Source organism: Salvelinus alpinus, chromosome 12, assembly GCF_045679555.1.
Source record: "Salvelinus alpinus chromosome 12, SLU_Salpinus.1, whole genome shotgun sequence".
Lineage (NCBI taxonomy): Eukaryota > Metazoa > Chordata > Actinopteri > Salmoniformes > Salmonidae > Salvelinus > Salvelinus alpinus.
Window position 1 is genome coordinate 31034420 of NC_092097.1, and position 21098 is coordinate 31055517.

At 41.0% G+C, this 21098-nt stretch overlaps 1 protein-coding gene across 6 annotated transcripts in view; it reads left to right on the top strand.

The window, feature by feature from the left end:
• Nucleotides 1–21098, top strand: part of LOC139535860 (sodium channel protein type 8 subunit alpha-like) — a 223458-nt gene that overhangs the window by 113322 nt on the left and 89038 nt on the right. For 4 of the 6 annotated variants that reach the window (XM_071335718.1, XM_071335720.1, XM_071335719.1 and 1 more), the window contains exons 3-6: nucleotides 14003–14120; nucleotides 14889–14979; nucleotides 15102–15230; nucleotides 18155–18246. In XM_071335718.1, coding sequence (XP_071191819.1) covers nucleotides 14003–14120; nucleotides 14889–14979; nucleotides 15102–15230; nucleotides 18155–18246 — 430 coding nt within the window. Of the gene's footprint in view, nucleotides 1–14002; nucleotides 14121–14888; nucleotides 14980–15101; nucleotides 15231–17767; nucleotides 17860–18154; nucleotides 18247–19739; nucleotides 19879–21098 lie in introns of those variants that run through there. The other 2 variants (XM_071335723.1, XM_071335722.1) reach the window with 2 other exon arrangements.

Sequence of the window (21098 nt, forward strand, 5' to 3'; positions counted from 1 at the left end):
TCGTCATTCTATCTCTATGATGTAACCAGAGTCTCTCCTGTTAGTCATTCTATCTCTCTGATGTAACCAGAGTCTCTCCTGCTAGTCATTATATCTGTATGATGTAACCATTGTCTCTACTGTTAGTCATTCTATCTCTATGATGTAACCAGAGTCTCTATTGTTAGTCATTCTATCTCTATGATGAAACCAGAGTCTCTCATGTTAGTCATTCTATCTCTATGATGTAACCAGAGTCTCTCCTGCTAGTCATTCTATCTCTATGATGTAACCAGAGTCTCTCCTGTTAGTCATTCTATCTCTATGATGTAACCAGAGTCTCTATTGTTAGTTATTCTATCTCTATGATGTAACCAGAGTCTCTCATGTTAGTCATTCTATCTCTATGATGTAACCAGAATCTCTCCTGCTAGTCATTCTATCTCTATGATGTAACCAGAGTCTCTATTGTTAGTCATTTTATCTCTATGATGTAACCAGAGTCTCTCCTGCTAGTCATTCTATCTCTATGATGTAACCAGAGTCTCTCCTTCTAGTCATTCTATCTCTATGATGTAACCAGAGTCTCTCCTGCTAGTCATTCTGTCTCTATGATGTAACCAGAGTCTCTCCTGCTAGTCATTCTATCTTTCTGATGTAACCAGAGTCTCTCCTGCTACTCATTCTATCTCTATGATGTAACCATTGTCTCGACTGTTAGTCATTCTATCTCTATGATGTAACCAGAGTCTCTCCTGCTAGTCATTCTATCTCTATGATGTAACCAGAGTCTCTATTATTAGTCATTCTATCTCTATGATGTAACCAGAGTCTCTCCTGTTAGTCATTATATCTCTATGATGTAACCAGAGTCTCTCCTGTTAGTCATTCTATCTCTGTGATGTAACCAGAGTCTCTATTGCTCGTCATTCTATCTCTATGATGTAACCAGAGTCTCTCCTGTTAGTCATTCTATCTCTCTGATGTAACCAGAGTCTCTCCTGCTAGTCATTATATCTGTATGATGTAACCATTGTCTCTACTGTTAGTCATTCTATCTCTATGATGTAACCAGAGTCTCTATTGTTAGTCATTCTATCTCTATGATGAAACCAGAGTCTCTCATGTTAGTCATTCTATCTCTATGATGTAACCAGAGTCTCTCCTGCTAGTCATTCTATCTCTATGATGTAACCAGAGTCTCTCCTGTTAGTCATTCTATCTCTATGATGTAACCAGAGTCTCTATTGTTAGTTATTCTATCTCTATGATGTAACCAGAGTCTCTCATGTTAGTCATTCTATCTCTATGATGTAACCAGAGTCTCTCCTGCTAGTCATTCTATCTCTATGATGTAACCAGAGTCTCTATTGTTAGTCATTCTATCTCTATGATGTAACCAGAGTCTCTCCTGCTAGTCATTCTATCTCTATGATGTAACCAGAGTCTCTATTGTTAGTCATTCTATCTCTATGATGTAACCAGAGTCTCTCCTGCTACTCATTCTATCTCTATGATGTAACCATTGTCTCTACTGTTAGTCATTCTATCTCTATGATGTAACCAGAGTCTCTCATGTTAGTCATTCTATCTCTATGATGTAACCAGAGTCTCTCCTGCTAGTCATTCTATCTCTAGGATGTAACCAGAGTCTCTCCTGTTAGTCATTCTATCTCTATGATGTAACCAGAGTCTCTCCTTCTAGTCATTCTATCTCTATGATGTAACCAGAGTCTCTCCTGCTAGTCATTCTGTCTCTATGATGTAACCAGAGTCTCTCCTGCTAGTCATTCTATCTTTCTGATGTAACCAGAGTCTCTCCTGCTACTCATTCTATCTCTATGATGTAACCATTGTCTCGACTGTTAGTCATTCTATCTCTATGATGTAACCAGAGTCTCTCCTGCTAGTCATTCTATCTCTATGATGTAACCAGAGTCTCTATTGTTAGTCATTCTATCTCTATGATGTAACCAGAGTCTCTCCTGCTAGTCATTCTATCTCTATGATGTAACCAGAGTCTCTATTGTTAGTCATTCTATCTCTATGATGTAACCAGAGTCTCTCCTGCTACTCATTCTATCTCTATGATGTAACCATTGTCTCTACTGTTAGTCATTCTATCTCTATGATGTAACCAGAGTCTCTCATGTTAGTCATTCTATCTCTATGATGTAACCAGAGTCTCTCCTGCTAGTCATTCTATCTCTAGGATGTAACCAGAGTCTCTCCTGTTAGTCATTATATCTCTATGATGTAACCAGAGTCTCTCCTGTTAGTCATTCTATCTCTGTGATGTAACCAGAGTCTCTATTGCTCGTCATTCTATCTCTATGATGTAACCAGAGTCTCTCCTGTTAGTCATTCTATCTCTCTGATGTAACCAGAGTCTCTCCTGCTAGTCATTATATCTGTATGATGTAACCATTGTCTCTACTGTTAGTCATTCTATCTCTATGATGTAACCAGAGTCTCTATTGTTAGTCATTCTATCTCTATGATGAAACCAGAGTCTCTCATGTTAGTCATTCTATCTCTATGATGTAACCAGAGTCTCTCCTGCTAGTCATTCTATCTCTATGATGTAACCAGAGTCTCTCCTGTTAGTCATTCTATCTCTATGATGTAACCAGAGTCTCTATTGTTAGTTATTCTATCTCTATGATGTAACCAGAGTCTCTCATGTTAGTCATTCTATCTCTATGATGTAACCAGAATCTCTCCTGCTAGTCATTCTATCTCTATGATGTAACCAGAGTCTCTATTGTTAGTCATTTTATCTCTATGATGTAACCAGAGTCTCTCCTGCTAGTCATTCTATCTCTATGATGTAACCAGAGTCTCTCCTTCTAGTCATTCTATCTCTATGATGTAACCAGAGTCTCTCCTGCTAGTCATTCTGTCTCTATGATGTAACCAGAGTCTCTCCTGCTAGTCATTCTATCTTTCTGATGTAACCAGAGTCTCTCCTGCTACTCATTCTATCTCTATGATGTAACCATTGTCTCGACTGTTAGTCATTCTATCTCTATGATGTAACCAGAGTCTCTCCTGCTAGTCATTCTATCTCTATGATGTAACCAGAGTCTCTATTATTAGTCATTCTATCTCTATGATGTAACCAGAGTCTCTCCTGCTAGTCATTCTATCTCTATGATGTAACCAGAGTCTCTATTGTTAGTCATTCTATCTCTATGATGTAACCAGAGTCTCTCCTGCTACTCATTCTATCTCTATGATGTAACCATTGTCTCTACTGTTAGTCATTCTATCTCTATGATGTAACCAGAGTCTCTCATGTTAGTCATTCTATCTCTATGATGTAACCAGAGTCTCTCCTGCTAGTCATTCTATCTCTATGATGTAACCAGAGTCTCTCCTGTTAGTCATTATATCTCTATGATGTAACCAGAGTCTCTCCTGTTAGTCATTCTATCTCTGTGATGTAACCAGAGTCTCTATTGCTCGTCATTCTATCTCTATGATGTAACCAGAGTCTCTCCTGTTAGTCATTCTATCTCTCTGATGTAACCAGAGTCTCTCCTGCTAGTCATTATATCTGTATGATGTAACCATTGTCTCTACTGTTAGTCATTCTATCTCTATGATGTAACCAGAGTCTCTATTGTTAGTCATTCTATCTCTATGATGTAACCAGAGTCTCTCATGTTAGTCATTCTATCTCTATGATGTAACCAGAGTCTCTCCTGCTAGTCATTCTATCTCTATGATGTAACCAGAGTCTCTCCTGTTAGTCATTCTATCTCTATGATGTAACCAGAGTCTCTATTGTTAGTCATTCTATCTCTATGATGTAACCAGAGTCTCTCATGTTAGTCATTCTATCTCTATGATGTAACCAGAATCTCTCCTGCTAGTCATTCTATCTCTATGATGTAACCAGAGTCTCTATTGTTAGTCATTTTATCTCTATGATGTAACCAGAGTCTCTCCTGCTAGTCATTCTATCTCTATGATGTAACCAGAGTCTCTCCTTCTAGTCATTCTATCTCTATGATGTAACCAGAGTCTCTCCTGCTAGTCATTCTGTCTCTATGATGTAACCAGAGTCTCTCCTGCTAGTCATTCTATCTTTCTGATGTAACCAGAGTCTCTCCTGCTAGTCATTCTATCTCTATGATGTAACCAGAGTCTCTATTGTTAGTCATTCTATCTCTATGATGTAACCAGAGTCTCTCCTGCTAGTCATTCTATCTCTATGATGTAACCAGAGTCTCTATTGTTAGTCATTCTATCTCTATGATGTAACCAGAGTCTCTCCTGCTACTCATTCTATCTCTATGATGTAACCATTGTCTCTACTGTTAGTCATTCTATCTCTATGATGTAACCAGAGTCTCTCATGTTAGTCATTCTATCTCTATGATGTAACCAGAGTCTCTCCTGCTAGTCATTCTATCTCTAGGATGTAACCAGAGTCTCTCCTGTTAGTCATTCTATCTCTATGATGTAACCAGAGTCTCTCCTTCTAGTCATTCTATCTCTATGATGTAACCAGAGTCTCTCCTGCTAGTCATTCTGTCTCTATGATGTAACCAGAGTCTCTCCTGCTAGTCATTCTATCTTTCTGATGTAACCAGAGTCTCTCCTGCTACTCATTCTATCTCTATGATGTAACCATTGTCTCGACTGTTAGTCATTCTATCTCTATGATGTAACCAGAGTCTCTCCTGCTAGTCATTCTATCTCTATGATGTAACCAGAGTCTCTATTGTTAGTCATTCTATCTCTATGATGTAACCAGAGTCTCTCCTGCTAGTCATTCTATCTCTATGATGTAACCAGAGTCTCTATTGTTAGTCATTCTATCTCTATGATGTAACCAGAGTCTCTCCTGCTACTCATTCTATCTCTATGATGTAACCATTGTCTCTACTGTTAGTCATTCTATCTCTATGATGTAACCAGAGTCTCTCATGTTAGTCATTCTATCTCTATGATGTAACCAGAGTCTCTCCTGCTAGTCATTCTATCTCTAGGATGTAACCAGAGTCTCTCCTGTTAGTCATTATATCTCTATGATGTAACCAGAGTCTCTCCTTTTAGTCATTCTATCTCTGTGATGTAACCAGAGTCTCTATTGCTCGTCATTCTATCTCTATGATGTAACCAGAGTCTCTCCTGTTAGTCATTCTATCTCTCTGATGTAACCAGAGTCTCTCCTGCTAGTCATTATATCTGTATGATGTAACCATTGTCTCTACTGTTAGTCATTCTATCTCTATGATGTAACCAGAGTCTCTATTGTTAGTCATTCTATCTCTATGATGAAACCAGAGTCTCTCATGTTAGTCATTCTATCTCTATGATGTAACCAGAGTCTCTCCTGCTAGTCATTCTATCTCTATGATGTAACCAGAGTCTCTCCTGTTAGTCATTCTATCTCTATGATGTAACCAGAGTCTCTATTGTTAGTTATTCTATCTCTATGATGTAACCAGAGTCTCTCATGTTAGTCATTCTATCTCTATGATGTAACCAGAATCTCTCCTGCTAGTCATTCTATCTCTATGATGTAACCAGAGTCTCTATTGTTAGTCATTTTATCTCTATGATGTAACCAGAGTCTCTCCTGCTAGTCATTCTATCTCTATGATGTAACCAGAGTCTCTCCTTCTAGTCATTCTATCTCTATGATGTAACCAGAGTCTCTCCTGCTAGTCATTCTGTCTCTATGATGTAACCAGAGTCTCTCCTGCTAGTCATTCTATCTTTCTGATGTAACCAGAGTCTCTCCTGCTACTCATTCTATCTCTATGATGTAACCATTGTCTCGACTGTTAGTCATTCTATCTCTATGATGTAACCAGAGTCTCTCCTGCTAGTCATTCTATCTCTATGATGTAACCAGAGTCTCTATTATTAGTCATTCTATCTCTATGATGTAACCAGAGTCTCTCCTGCTAGTCATTCTATCTCTATGATGTAACCAGAGTCTCTATTGTTAGTCATTCTATCTCTATGATGTAACCAGAGTCTCTCCTGCTACTCATTCTATCTCTATGATGTAACCATTGTCTCTACTGTTAGTCATTCTATCTCTATGATGTAACCAGAGTCTCTCATGTTAGTCATTCTATCTCTATGATGTAACCAGAGTCTCTCCTGCTAGTCATTCTATCTCTATGATGTAACCAGAGTCTCTCCTGTTAGTCATTATATCTCTATGATGTAACCAGAGTCTCTCCTGTTAGTCATTCTATCTCTGTGATGTAACCAGAGTCTCTATTGCTCGTCATTCTATCTCTATGATGTAACCAGAGTCTCTCCTGTTAGTCATTCTATCTCTCTGATGTAACCAGAGTCTCTCCTGCTAGTCATTATATCTGTATGATGTAACCATTGTCTCTACTGTTAGTCATTCTATCTCTATGATGTAACCAGAGTCTCTATTGTTAGTCATTCTATCTCTATGATGTAACCAGAGTCTCTCATGTTAGTCATTCTATCTCTATGATGTAACCAGAGTCTCTCCTGCTAGTCATTCTATCTCTATGATGTAACCAGAGTCTCTCCTGTTAGTCATTCTATCTCTATGATGTAACCAGAGTCTCTATTGTTAGTCATTCTATCTCTATGATGTAACCAGAGTCTCTCATGTTAGTCATTCTATCTCTATGATGTAACCAGAATCTCTCCTGCTAGTCATTCTATCTCTATGATGTAACCAGAGTCTCTATTGTTAGTCATTTTATCTCTATGATGTAACCAGAGTCTCTCCTGCTAGTCATTCTATCTCTATGATGTAACCAGAGTCTCTCCTTCTAGTCATTCTATCTCTATGATGTAACCAGAGTCTCTCCTGCTAGTCATTCTGTCTCTATGATGTAACCAGAGTCTCTCCTGCTAGTCATTCTATCTTTCTGATGTAACCAGAGTCTCTCCTGCTACTCATTCTATCTCTATGATGTAACCATTGTCTCGACTGTTAGTCATTCTATCTCTATGATGTAACCAGAGTCTCTCCTGCTAGTCATTCTATCTCTATGATGTAACCAGAGTCTCTATTGTTAGTCATTCTATCTCTATGATGTAACCAGAGTCTCTCCTGCTAGTCATTCTATCTCTATGATGTAACCAGAGTCTCTATTGTTAGTCATTCTATCTCTATGATGTAACCAGAGTCTCTCCTGCTACTCATTCTATCTCTATGATGTAACCATTGTCTCTACTGTTAGTCATTCTATCTCTATGATGTAACCAGAGTCTCTCATGTTAGTCATTCTATCTCTATGATGTAACCAGAGTCTCTCCTGCTAGTCATTCTATCTCTATGATGTAACCAGAGTCTCTCCTGTTAGTCATTATATCTCTATGATGTAACCAGAGTCTCTCCTGTTAGTCATTCTATCTCTGTGATGTAACCAGAGTCTCTATTGCTCGTCATTCTATCTCTATGATGTAACCAGAGTCTCTCCTGTTAGTCATTCTATCTCTCTGATGTAACCAGAGTCTCTCCTGCTAGTCATTATATCTGTATGATGTAACCATTGTCTCTACTGTTAGTCATTCTATCTCTATGATGTAACCAGAGTCTCTATTGTTAGTCATTCTATCTCTATGATGTAACCAGAGTCTCTCATGTTAGTCATTCTATCTCTATGATGTAACCAGAGTCTCTCCTGCTAGTCATTCTATCTCTATGATGTAACCAGAGTCTCTCCTGTTAGTCATTCTATCTCTATGATGTAACCAGAGTCTCTCCTGCTAGTCATTCTATCTCTATGATGTAACCAGAGTCTCTCCTGCTAGTCATTCTATCTCTATGATGTAACCATTGTCTCTCCTGCTAGTCATTCTATCTCTATGATGTAACCATTGTCTCTCCTGCTAGTCATTCTATCTCTATGGTGTAACCAGCATCTCTCCTGCTAGTCATTCTATCTCTATGATGTAACCATTGTCTCTCCTGCTAGTCATTCTATCTCTATGGTGTAACCAGCATCTCTCCTGCTAGTCATTCTATCTCTATGGTGTAACCAGCATCTCTCCTGCATGGCAGACTGCTGCTGTCCCCAAATGAACCTGGCTGAGTAGCATACTGACTGGTCATTTCCAATGGCTGATGCTGATCACACAGGGACAGTGAGTAGGTTTGAATGAGTGAAACATATCCAGAATATGTCCCTCATACACTGATATAATTAACCATAGCTAGGTCCCACGTTGGGGACTTTATTCACTTCCTATCATGCCATGGCTGTGATTTTAACCCCCCCACACACCCTTTCCTCTCTCTCCCTCTTTCTCTCTCTCTCTGAGGTGTAGTAAATTAGAGCAAGGGCCTGGCTTTAGCCGTCTGTCTGAGTCCTTAGTGTCTGATGACACAGCATCCTTCTGTACTGCCGAGAGGAGGAGAGGGGGAGTAGAGAGGGAGGGAGATGGGAGGGGAGGGGGGAGGGGGAGGAATGGGGTTTGGGAGGGGGGAGCACACCACACGGGACATCTAGAGGGGATTGATGCTCAGTGGAGTTGGACTGGCTATATACACTCTTAGAAAAAAGGGTTCCAATTGGGTTCTTCGGCTGTCTCCGTAGGATAACCCTTTTTGGTTCCATGTAGAACCCTCTGTGACAAGGGTTCTACTTGAAACCAGAAGGGTTCAACCTGGAACCAAAAAGGATTCTTCAAAGGGTTATCTTATGGGGACAGCCGAAGAACCCTTTTAGGTTCTAAATAGCACCTATTTTTATAAGAGTGTGGTACATATGTGTGCCGGGGATTGTGGGAGGGAGTGAGGGAGGGAGCAAGGGAGTGAGGGAGGTAGTGTGGTTGGATAATGATGTGTTAGCATTATAGTACATGCGGTTGCATAAATGCTGGCCAGTAGGTTATGTATGCTGTATACCGTAATGTGACCATCATCTCTGGATGTATTAATGCAAACGTTTTAGCAAGGGTTTACGATGGTTTGTCTCACTGAATGTGTTTCTGTTTGCGAAGGTCATTGATGTCTTAGACGATGATTCAGACAAAAATCCTGGCTGAAGTCAGGTGTTTAAAGAACATTCTAATTACCCCCCCCCCCTACCCAGCTGTGGTAGGCTACTCCCCCCTCCCTCAATGACCTACTCTCCATTGTTGCCCGTTTAGCCTTTTGTCATGTCTTTCTCTTTCTCTCTGCTGCATGCTGCCATTCCCTCCCTCCCTCCCTCCCTCCCTCCCTCCCTCCCTCCCTCCCTCCCTCCCTCTCTGCAGCTGCATTCTGCCTCCTATTCCTGCATATGTATTTCTCTTCAAAGCCTCTATTGTGGATGATGAAACTTGCAGTAGCTTTGCAGCAAATCCGTCATGAGACATTCCGTTTGCATTGTGTGTGTATGATGTAAGTGTGTGTGTACTAGTATTTAGATCAGTGGGACTGTATTCCGGTGTGTGTACTGTGTATAGGACCCGTGCCACTCTGTGTTTATTTTTTATATATTTTTTGATTTCACCTTTATTTAACCAGGTAGGCTAGTTGAGAACAAGTTCTCATTTACAACTGCGACCTGGCCAAGATAAAGCAAAGCAGTGTGACACAGACAACAACACAAAGTTACACATGGAATAACATGGAAAAAACAATAAACAAGCCAATAACACAATAAACAAGTCAATGACACAGTAGAAAAAAGAAAGTCTATATATTGTGTGATGGTGTGTGTTTATGCATGTGAAGCGTGCCTTTGATAATCACACAGTGGGTCCAGCACACTCATGCATCAAACAGTTGATATGTATTGGCCCATTTCAATATGTCTGGGAATCGTAGCCTAGTTAGCCTACTCTCCTCTCCATAGTAATGGGGCGCCTCACTATGTCCTGGCTCCTATCCTCCTATAGGCTACATCCCCCTCGCCTTCCTTCTTCACTCTCTCTCTCTCTCTCTCTCTCTCTCTCTCTCTCTCTCTCTCTCTCTCTCTCTCTCTCTCTCTCTCTCTCTCTCTCTCTCTCTCTCTCTCTCTCTCTCTCTCTCTCTCTCTCTCTCTCTCTCTCTCTCTCTCTCTCTCTCTCTCTCTCTCTCTCTCTCTCTCTCTCTCTCTCTCTCTCTCTCTCTCTCTCTCTCTCTCTCTCTCTCTCTCTCTCTCTCTCTCCACACTGACTGTCTGTCCCTCTATCCACAGCCATATTGTAGCAGTAGCCAGTTAGTGTAATCAATAGCAGATTTCTCCCTCCTCTCTCTCCACATCCATCCAGCTTACATACATACTAAAGCCCCTTTACAATTTAATTATGATTCTGTATGTACGTTGATTGCAGTATACCATAGTGGATGACCTAAATTGAAACACAGGCCTAGCATATTAGCGATGAAACCGATGTATGGGGTGTGTGTGCATGCATGTGTGTATGTCAGTGTGTGTATATGATGTGTCATCACAAAATGAAAACTGTTCGGGAGCAAATAACTCCAGATGGCAGCGAACTGGGAAAATCTCTACAGGTTGGTCCAATGAAATATTGTATTGGGAATCTGTAGTTATTATGGCTCAAGAATGTCAGTGAATCAAAGGCCTGTCAGAATATGAATGACTATTCCTGGCTGATAGCAGTAGATAAGATTAATATGATTCTTTAATCACATTTAATATGATTAATGACATTGAAATGTAACCATTTGGTGCCAATAAGACTATCAGAGCCATGCAAACAGAGGCTTACCTGTGTGTCCTAAACTAAAGCTATGTCCTCAGAGGGTCTGAAGTAAAAGTCGCCTTCACTCCCCAGGGAAGGAGGGAAGAAAGAGAGGGAGGGGGGGAGGAATTGAAGTCAGGACAACCAGATAGAACACATACACCTAGCATGAGGCTATAGGGACCACATCTGTGGTCATGTTGACAATGAGCAGAGCAGGCCACTCATTACACATGTCTCTTCTGTCATAGCAACATTTGACTCCCCACATTTCTTTGATTAGATTTTTGCTGTAGCTGAAATTTGAACCTGGGCCTAATTTTAACCAACACCAGACAATGATTGGGGTAAATGATAGAGGCAGACAATTTTTTTCTGACAGGAAGAAATCGTGAGGATTTGAGTTAGCCTAGCTATAGATAGTTTATGGTCAAAAAGAAAGGAGAGGAAGAAATACTTAGGGAAGGAGAGAGGGAAGGATCAGGGGAGAGTGAGGAGTGTTGTAATGCAGAGAGAGAATACATTTAGTCTTTCCCCAGACTGCTCTGCAGCCACCACTCGCTATTTTAATCTAATTAGCTTTCAGGACACTCCTGTCTCAGGACACTCCTGTCTCAGGACACCTCTTTTTTGTTGCCCAGCTGCTCATTGCCAGTGTTTCCCTTGGAGTGTGTGACAAACAGACAGTCCCAGTGTTTGTGTGTGTGTGTGTGTGTGTGTGTGTGTGTGTGTGTGTGTGTGTGTGTGTGTGTGTGTGTGTGTGTGTGTGTGTGTGTGTGTGTGTGTGTGTGTGTGTGTGTGTGTGTGTGTGTGTGTGTGTGTGTGTGTGTGTGTGTGTGTGTGTGTGTGTGTGTGTGTGTGTGTGTGTGTGTGTGTGTGTGTGTGAGAGAGAGTGAGAGTTTGTCTGAAGTCCTTTTTGGCGTCTCTATATACCTACTGTATGTCTTTGTAGGTGTGGATTCTTTCTCTGAATGTGTATGTGTCTGTTTGTTGTGCATGCCATGTGAACAGTTTAGTTTTGAATGTGTTAGTCTGACTTTGTGTTTCTGTTGTACATGTGTGGGGCTTACAGTGTAACGGGTTGTTTGACTGTGTGTGAATCGGGCTGTATCTGTGTTCGGTGTGTAGTATGTTGAGCTGAGATGTTTTAGTGTTTAATTCTATGCGTGTTGGCCTATGTTGCGTGGTGTGCGGTATACTGGCCTAAATATTCTCCCCTAGTCCCACAGCTGTTGTGGAGTGTAATACTGTACTGTACAGTAGGAAGGTACTGCAGAGGTCATCTGATCTGGACTCATGTGTTACATAGCACCCCTCTCTCTTTCTATCTCTCTCTCTCTCTGGGTCTGACTGGGAAGATGACTAATTGATGAAGTGGAGCCAGAAAAGTTAATGTAGGCACTTATAATTAACAGTACGGTTGATTATCTACTGGTCATGCTTCTGCTGTGATGCCTCTTTCCTCTCACTCCCTGTGCACACACACACACACCCACATACAAGCGTGCATACACACACGCACACAAACACAGACACACACGTGTGCGCTCATACATAAATGCAATCGCATACAGCCCCCCCCCCCCCCCCAATCTCACACACACACACACACACACACACACACACACACACACACACACACACACACACACACACACACACACACACACACACACACACACACACACACTCTCCTTCTCTCAGAGCTCTGGGCCTAACCTCACCACAGCCAGCCCAGCCCCACTTGGCCCGGGCCTGTTTATGGGATGGGGAGTGGTTGTTGAGAGGCTGGAGTCAGCAGATCTTGTCTTGATCGATGGCAGCATTTGCAGTTCTTTTCCAGTAAGAGCTTTAAGCTGGGAGAAGAAGACAACTATTTGGCCACAGACTGGAGAGAGGGGAGAGGAACACAGGAAGGAAGGAACAGACACAAACACTGGGATATCTGACTGTCACCGTCAGTCAGGGGCTCTTAGTTACTCTAACTGGAAGTGGTACAGTAGTTAGATAGTGCAAAGTGGTTGGGTACTTTTTGACATTTTGAAAAACTTAAAATTACATTTTAAGTTTTTTAGTTATTAGGCTATTCAGACCTGGTCATTGAATTCCATTTTATATTTTTCACACATTCTGTAATAGTTGTAATAATATGTCTTCACATTAGTAAAAGAGGCATGTGCATGTGCTTTAGTGGAAGAGACTAAAGGTCATGGTTGACTTAAAGACATGCTCCGGAACTTTGCCGACTACTAAGTATTTTTTTAACCTCCCGCTTTGGGCTGGATATGTCAATGTGTAGTTCATACATGCAGAATCTATGAGCAGAATTAATTTCACCTCAACTAGCCACCATATCCCTACCTTGAAAGCGACTGTTTTCCTTACATTTTCCCCCAAGAGGGCCAGCTCCCTAGCAATTCAAGTTCTAGCCAAAGAGCTTCAGCCCTTCACTAGCAAGATACACACACACAGGAGAGAGAGAGCCTTGACGTGGTGCACATATCTGCACCTGTGTCACATAGTAAGCAATTTTACTTTGAGAACTACTGGCTAAAAAGTATGCAAATTACTAGAGAATCAGAAGTCTCTGCCTTACTGTTCTATAATGAGAGAAGATATTGTGGTTGTCTTTGCTGTTCAGCCTGTGCCCTAGTATGTGCATGAAACACACGGTCAGCACATCTTAGGATATACCCTGTTTATACCTCAGTAACAAATAAGTTACCAATATTGATTTACCCTCTTGTTGATTGCTTTTGGGAGGAAATGCACAGAGTACTCTTTATGGTGCCATGTTAAAGTGGGTTTAAACTTGAAAACTACTTGTGGTCGTAATACAACAGAATTCTTCTTGTAGTGAATGGGCATGGCAAACTGAAGCAGCAAGTTCCATAAAATGAGTGGAGCCACCCTGTGTGCCCTGTGACTCAGAGATGAGGTCTGCAATCAGATCAGCCAATGAACAGTCAGCTTAGTGTACCTTAGTCATGACTTCCCATTTCTGTTATCTCAGCATGGGATGTACTGTATGTGTCATGAAACACTGATTAAGGCAGCATATTACATCGGAGCCATGAGATTGTGCAGCTTTTCTTTTTTACATGTCCCGTATGCGTCATGCCTTGTAATGCTCTTGTTAATGCATCTCTCTCTCTCTCTCTCTCTCTCTCTCTCTCTCTCTCTCTCTCTCTCTCTCTCTCTCTCTCTCTCTCTCTCTCTCTCTCTCCTCTCTCTCTCTCTCTCTCTCTCTCTCTCTCTCTCTCTCTCCTCTCTCTCTCTCTCTCTCTCTCTCTCTCTCTCTCTCTCTCTCTCTCTCTCTCTCTCTCTCTCTCTCTCTCTCTCTCTCTCTCTCTCTCTCTCTCTCTCTCTCTCTCTCTCTCTACAGACGTTTATAGTCCTAAACAAAGGGAAAACAATCTTCCGCTTCCACGCCACGGACTCCTTGTACGTCATCAGCCCTTTTAGTCTCTTTAGGCGAATAGCAATTAAGATTTTGATACACTCATATCCTTTCAAGTGGTGCATTGTCTTGCTTTGAAATTATGATTTAGTTGTTTATCATGGGGAAATTACAGAGTATGTACTTCTTCAATGTACTGTACATAATATTAAGGTTGAAGGAGCTAGTGATTGTGATATTTTCTTTTGATTGGTTGAAGAAACAGAGAAGAGGTGATACAGGCCAAATCATCCTTGTGCATTGATCTGGATCTTGTGACCCACACTATCTGGAAACATCTTCCCTCCCTTATCCGGATACCCTGGATCCACATCTTGTTAAATCGTTCATGGATGGGGCCACTGCATCGCAGTGCTAGAGGCGTCACTACAGACCTGGGTTCGATCCCAGGCTGTATCACAACCGGCCGTGATCGGCCCAGCGTCATCCGGGTTAGGGGAGGGTTTGGTCGAGGGGGCTTTTCTTGGCTCATTTCACTCTAGAAACTCCTTGTGGCGGGCTAGGCACCTGCAGGCTGACCTCGGTAGTCAGTTAAACGGTGTTTCCTCCGTTTAAGGCGGGTCATGGCGGGTCATGTTTCAGAGGACGCATGACTTGACCTTTGCCTCCTGAGCCCGTTGGGGAGTTGCAGTGATGAGACAAGATCGAAATTGCGGAGAAAAAAAGAGGTAAAATACAAAATAAAAAATTTATGGATGAACTGTGTCATTGTATAGTGTCTCACAGTATATTCAACTATGTTCCTACCGTATGTTGATGGGTGGTGGAGTTTATTTGGTCATCAACCTTTTCTTAACTCTCTTCCCTGTTACGGTATTCAGTATGATCATCATGAGCACCATTTTGACCAACTGTGTATTCATGACATTTAGTGATCCTCCAGAATGGAACAAGATAGTAGAGTAAGTATTGATTTATAACTCCTTATGTACATTCATAAACTGTTTAGAACACATTTATAAACTAATATGCATTTATTCACTTATCTCACCCTTTCGCTGTCTCTCGTCTTATTGGGCTCTAGGTATACCTTCACAGGTATCTACACCTTCGAATCGCTTACCAAGATTGTGGCGCGAGGCTTTTGTATAGATGGGTTCACTTTTCTACGAGATCCATGGAACTGGCTGGACTTCATGGTGATCTCTATGGCGTAAGTAGTTCACCTCCTCCCCATATTCCTCTCTCTACACCTCCATCTCTCTCTGCACTGCCATCTCTACCAGGGTGACAGGGTTGGACCAGGCAGTACATTCCAAGATAATAATAATAATCCAAGATGATTAAGCATCTCCAAATATTAATTCCGCAAAATAGAATTAATTCAACTGAATCAATCAATCAATAGGACATACAGTATATGTTAGTACAGGTACAGTGCATTCGGAAAGTATTCAGACCCCTTGACTTTTTCCCAATTTTGTTACGCTACCCTTATTGTAAAATGGATTAAATCTACATACAATACCCAATAATGATGAAGCAAAAACTGTTTTTATACATTTTTGGAAATGTATTTTCAAAAAAGCTACTGAAATTTCACGTTTACATAAGTATTCAGACCCTTTACTCAGTACTTGGTTGAAGCATCTTTGGCAGCGATTACAGTCTCGAGTCTTCTTGGGTATGATGCTACAAGCTTGGCACACCTGTATTTGGGGAGTTTCTCCCATTCTTCTCTGCAGATCCTCTCAAGCTCTGTCAGGTTGGATGGGGAGCGATGCTGCAAACCTATTTTCAAATCTCTCCAGAGACGTTCGATCGGGTTCAAGTCCGGGCTCTGGCTGGGTCACTCAAGGACATTGTCCAGACTTGTCCCAAAGCCACTACTGCGTTGTCTTCACTGTGTGCTTAGGGTCATTGTCCTGTTGGAAGGTGAACTTTCACCCCAGTCTGACGTCCTTATTGCTCTGGAGCAGGTTTTCATCAAGGATCTCTCTGTACTTTGCTCCTTTCATCTTTCCCTCGATCCTGACTAGTCTCCCAGTCCCTGTCGCTGATAAACATCCCCACACCATGATGCTGCCATCGCCATGCTTTACCGTAGGAATGGTGCCAGGTTTCCTCCAGATGTGATGCTTGACATTCAGGTCAAATAGTTCAATCTTGGTTTCATCAGACCACAGAATCTTGTTTCTCATGGTCTGAGAGTCCTTTAGGTGGCTTTTGGCAAACTCCAAGCGGGGTGTGATGTGCCTTTTACTGAGGAGTGGCTTCCGTCTGGCCACTCTACCATAAAGTTTTGATTGGTGGAGTTCTGCAGAGATGGTTGTTCTTCTGGAAGGTTCTCCCATCTCCACAGAGGAACTCTGGAGCACTGTCAGAGTGACCATTGGGTTCTTGGTTACCTCCCTGACCAAGGCCCTTCTCCCCTGATTTTTTAGTTTGGCAGGGCGGCCTGCTCTAGGAAGAGTCTTGGTGGTTCCAAACTTCTTCCATTTAAGAATTATGGAGGCCACTGTGTTTTTGGCGACCTTCAATGCTGTAGAAGTGTTTTGGTACCCTTCTCCAGATCTGTGCCTCGACACAATCCTGTCTTGAAGCTCTACAAACAATTCCTTTGACCTCATGGCTTGGTTTTTGCTCTGACATGCACTGTCAACTGTGGGACATACAGACAGGTGTTTGCCTTTCCAAATCATGTACAATCAATTGAATTTACCACAGGTGGACTCTAATCAAGTTGTGGAAACATCTCAAGGATGATCAATGCAAACAGGATGCACCTGAGCTCAATTTCAAGTCTCATAGCAAAGGGTCTGAATACTTATGTAAATTTGATATCAGTTTTTTATTTATTAATACATTTGAAACAATTCTAAAAACCTGTTTTTGCTTTGTCATTATGGGCTATTGTGTGTACATTGATAAGAAAACAATTATATTTAATACATTTTAGAATAAGGATGTAATGTAAGAAAATGTGGAAAAAGTCAAGGGGTTAGAATACTTTTTGAATGCACTGTATATTTGTAATGTTGAATTTTATGAGAATGACACACATATGCATGGGTTTGTTGAAAGAGAAGCCATTTTGATGTGATTGATAACTAGTTCAATTCTAGAGAGTGAGATAGCTCCGTGAAATGATGTAGAGTTTATACCGATGCATAAAAAAATTATCTGATTACTCTACTTGTATCCTCCTTTAAAAACAACATGTTGCAGAGGGAGGGATATCCTACCAAAGAAGATGATTTCAATGGGCAGGGATAGCAGTCTTTTTGGAATTTGGTAAAAGGAGATTTTGATGATTGAAAGTTATGCAAATATTGTAATCGTTCCAGTTTGACAAGGAATGATTGCCCTGCTCTAATTTTAGCACAACAATATGTTTTCTCTGATTTATCTGTGGAACATTTTGAAACATTTGGTTGAAACATTTTGGGCCATACAGTGTATTTCTTTCTTTATTTTGTATTTTCCTATCTTCCTTTTTATTCCTTTATTTTATTTTTGTATTTTCTTTCTTTCAAGGTTGGGGTCAATTCCGTTTCAATTCAGTGAGTTCAGGAAGTAAACTGAACAAAAAAAATCTAAAATATTTTCAATAACAATTTTTTAAAATTGGAATTTCAGTTTACTTACTGAATTGACTTAATTGAAATGGCATTTACCACAATCCTGCCTTCTTTCTCTCTTTCATTCTGGAACGACTGCTGAGTAACTGTGATCTGATCCACTCTGCAGGTATATAACAGAGTTTGTAAACCTAGGCAATGTGTCAGCTCTGCGTACGTTCAGGGTTCTGAGGGCTTTGAAAACTATTTCTGTTATCCCAGGTAAGACTATGCAGGTGTGTGCTGGCGGGCGAGTTGCTGGGGTCAGTGTTAGGTGTGGTTTTGTTTCTGTTTCCTCTTCCACCTTCGCTCCTCTCTCCTGGAGGTATAGGCGCTTCTCTCTCTCGCTCTCTCTCGCTGTGGTGTCCCCTCCTCCTGCCAGTCATCTTCTTCGGTGGTGATGGTGCTGGTGTGGTGCACTTGGCGTCCGTGTGTGTGACCTGTAGGTTTGTGTGTGTTACCGTTTGTGTTTTTTGTCATGGTGTTTTGTTCTGTGTGTGATCCTACCCCGTTACAGATATGTAACAGAATTTGTGGACCTGGGGAATGTCTCGGCGCTGAGAACGTTCAGAGTTCTCCGAGCATTGAAAACTATTTCTGTGATTCCAGGTGAGACTCCCATTTAAACACTAAAGCTGAGTTTATTTTGATTTCTCATTAAATGGATTCTCATAATTTCTTATTACTTTAGACTCTTAAAGAGGATGCCTCAGAAACGATAACTGTTTTGTTGACTTTTTATTTTCCAAACGATCAAAAATGTTAGCAATACATTTTTGATAGGCTTCGCAGTCTACTGGCAGTCTTGTGGTGTTAAGTTGAAAAGGGGCTCCTGATATGACATACTAGAAGACGAACAGCCCATATAATAAGTGGGTGGGATACACTGCAAATGTTGTATTATTGCTTGTATTTTAATAATATTCTCCCCCAAAGTGACATTAACAGATTCATACAGTATACTCAGAGCAGATTGTATGGGTAGGAGCCTGAGTTGCCCCCAAGGAAAACGTCAGGCCCTAGTTGATAACTCTCCCATGGTTAAGAAAAACTCAGGGTCTAAGTATGAGGAGTAGTAGAAATGCAAAATAGTTATTATTATTGACATCTTAACCTCCAAGTCAAAGTGATAGTCAAGGGTTTCACACTCACACATTGTATCTGTAAGCTTTTCTTATTTAGACCATGAGGATCTCTTTCAGAGAGGTTCGATTCACTTTCCAACAGAGAGTAATGTGTTGATATCCACCAAATGAATGAATATAGGTAAATACATAACGTTTAGGACCTTTGATGAGTTTGTGTTCAAATTTCTACCTTAGTTGTTGTCACCATCTTAAAACACATCACATTTCTGTATGAAGCCTTGACCATAACGGAGCACTCTGAAGAACAATGAATTCCTTAAGACTGCCAAGCCTAGTTTGACAACACACTTTATGCTGCATGAAGCTTTTCAAGACACCTGCTTTTTTATCTTACAACTTTGGCTTTTAAGGAGCTTCTTTACTTTGAATTCCATTCTGTTATGATTATAACAGTGAACTCCTGAATGTGGACTATTAGTTTCTGAGAAGATCTTTGTTAATCCTGGGACATTAAGGCATAAACACAACAGAACAACACAACAGGAAATAAACACAGTGATAACACATAACTGATTTTCAATCCAACAGTTCCAATGGTGCAAATATATAACCCCCAGAGAAAAACTAATTGGAGATCCACCTGAAGGCTTTTTCTCTGGGGGGGAGGGTTGAAAGTGTTGGATTGAAAACCAGTTATGTGTTATGTACACACACACACACACACACACACACACACACACACACACACACACACACACACACACACACACACACACACACACACACACACACACACACACACACACACACACACACACACACACACACACACACACACACACACACTTAGCCTTTTGAGATTTTGTAGAACTTCGACTGCAGAACACTTTAATGGTGCAAAAGTGTTGTTGAACAAATGTCTGGGGCAGGAAGTAAATGTGAATTTGTGCATTAAATACATCTAGTCCAGTAAGTAGTGTTGGCTCAGTCTCCAGTGTAGGCCTCTGATCTAAAGGGGTCCCAGCCTAAAAGGCTCACCCAGTGGGGATCACACCACACAGCACGAGTGGGACATGATGGGGGTGCCTAGGATGGGAACCATTCTAACCATGGGAACCAAGCTAAGTCACCATCCCGGTTGCCAGACAGACAGGTGATGATGACATGGAGTCAATTCCTTCAGCCTTGGCGTTTAAATGACCTGCATGCAACCTGCCATTCCCACTCGCCCCCCCCCTCCCCCTTACCCCTGCCCCCCTCGTCTACCCTCTCTTCTCTTCCAACTTCTTCCTCTTCTGACTGAACCCATTCCTGCGCTCTCTCTTCATTGTGCTGTGCTGCTGTGTTTGGTCGATCTAGTGGATGTTTTGTAGTTGTTGTGATATCTATTATCTGAGAGTGGCCCCACTCTTTCCAAGAATGCTCTACACTGCCTGTGAAACTGAGACTTGAACAGAAAAATAACATAAGGGAAAATTACATAAAAATTACATTCACATAATGGTGTAAATTAACATAAACTTGTCATGAATTGGTATCCCTCCACAACTCCATCACCTATTAGTCTTAGAACTATTTTGGTATAGCCTACCTCTGTGTCATTTTGTTGATTTAGAACATTTGAGGAGTATTTTGATCATCACTGAAGTGTGTCAGTCTCATGGAAATATCACGTAGGGGCACTCTCAATGTTGTTGTGTTTCTATGTTGTGGTGTAAAATTGAATGTCTGATAATCTTCTTGCTGTTTTTTATGTGTCTTTAATTATTGTACTATTGTTTGATGTACAGTAACAGATAAAAGTTTCGACACACCTACTCTTTCAAGGGTTTTTCTTTATTTTTACTATTTTCTAAATTGTAGAATAATAGTTAAGACATCAAAACTATGAATTAACACATATGGAATCATGTAGTAACCAAAAAAGTGTTAAAAAAAACATAATATATTTTATCTTTGAGATTCTTCAAAGTAGCCACCCTTTGCCTTGATGACAGCTTGTCACACTGTTGGCATTCTCTCAACCAGCTTCATGAGGTAGGAAGGCATTAACAGGTGTGCCTTGTTAAAAGTTAATTTGTGGAATTTCTTTCCTTCTTAATACCTTTGAGCCAATCAGTTGTGTTGTGACAAGGTAGGGGTGGTAAACAGAAGATATCCCTATTTGGTAAAATACCAAGTCCATATTATGGCAAGAACAGCTCAAATAAGCAAGGAGAAACGACAGTCCGTCATTACTTTAAGACATGAAGGTCAGTCAATCCGGAAAATGTCAAGAACTTTGAAAGTTTCTTCAAGTGCAGTCGCAAAAACCATTAAGCGCTATGATGAAACTGGCTCTCATGAGTACCACCACAAGAAAGGAAGACCCAG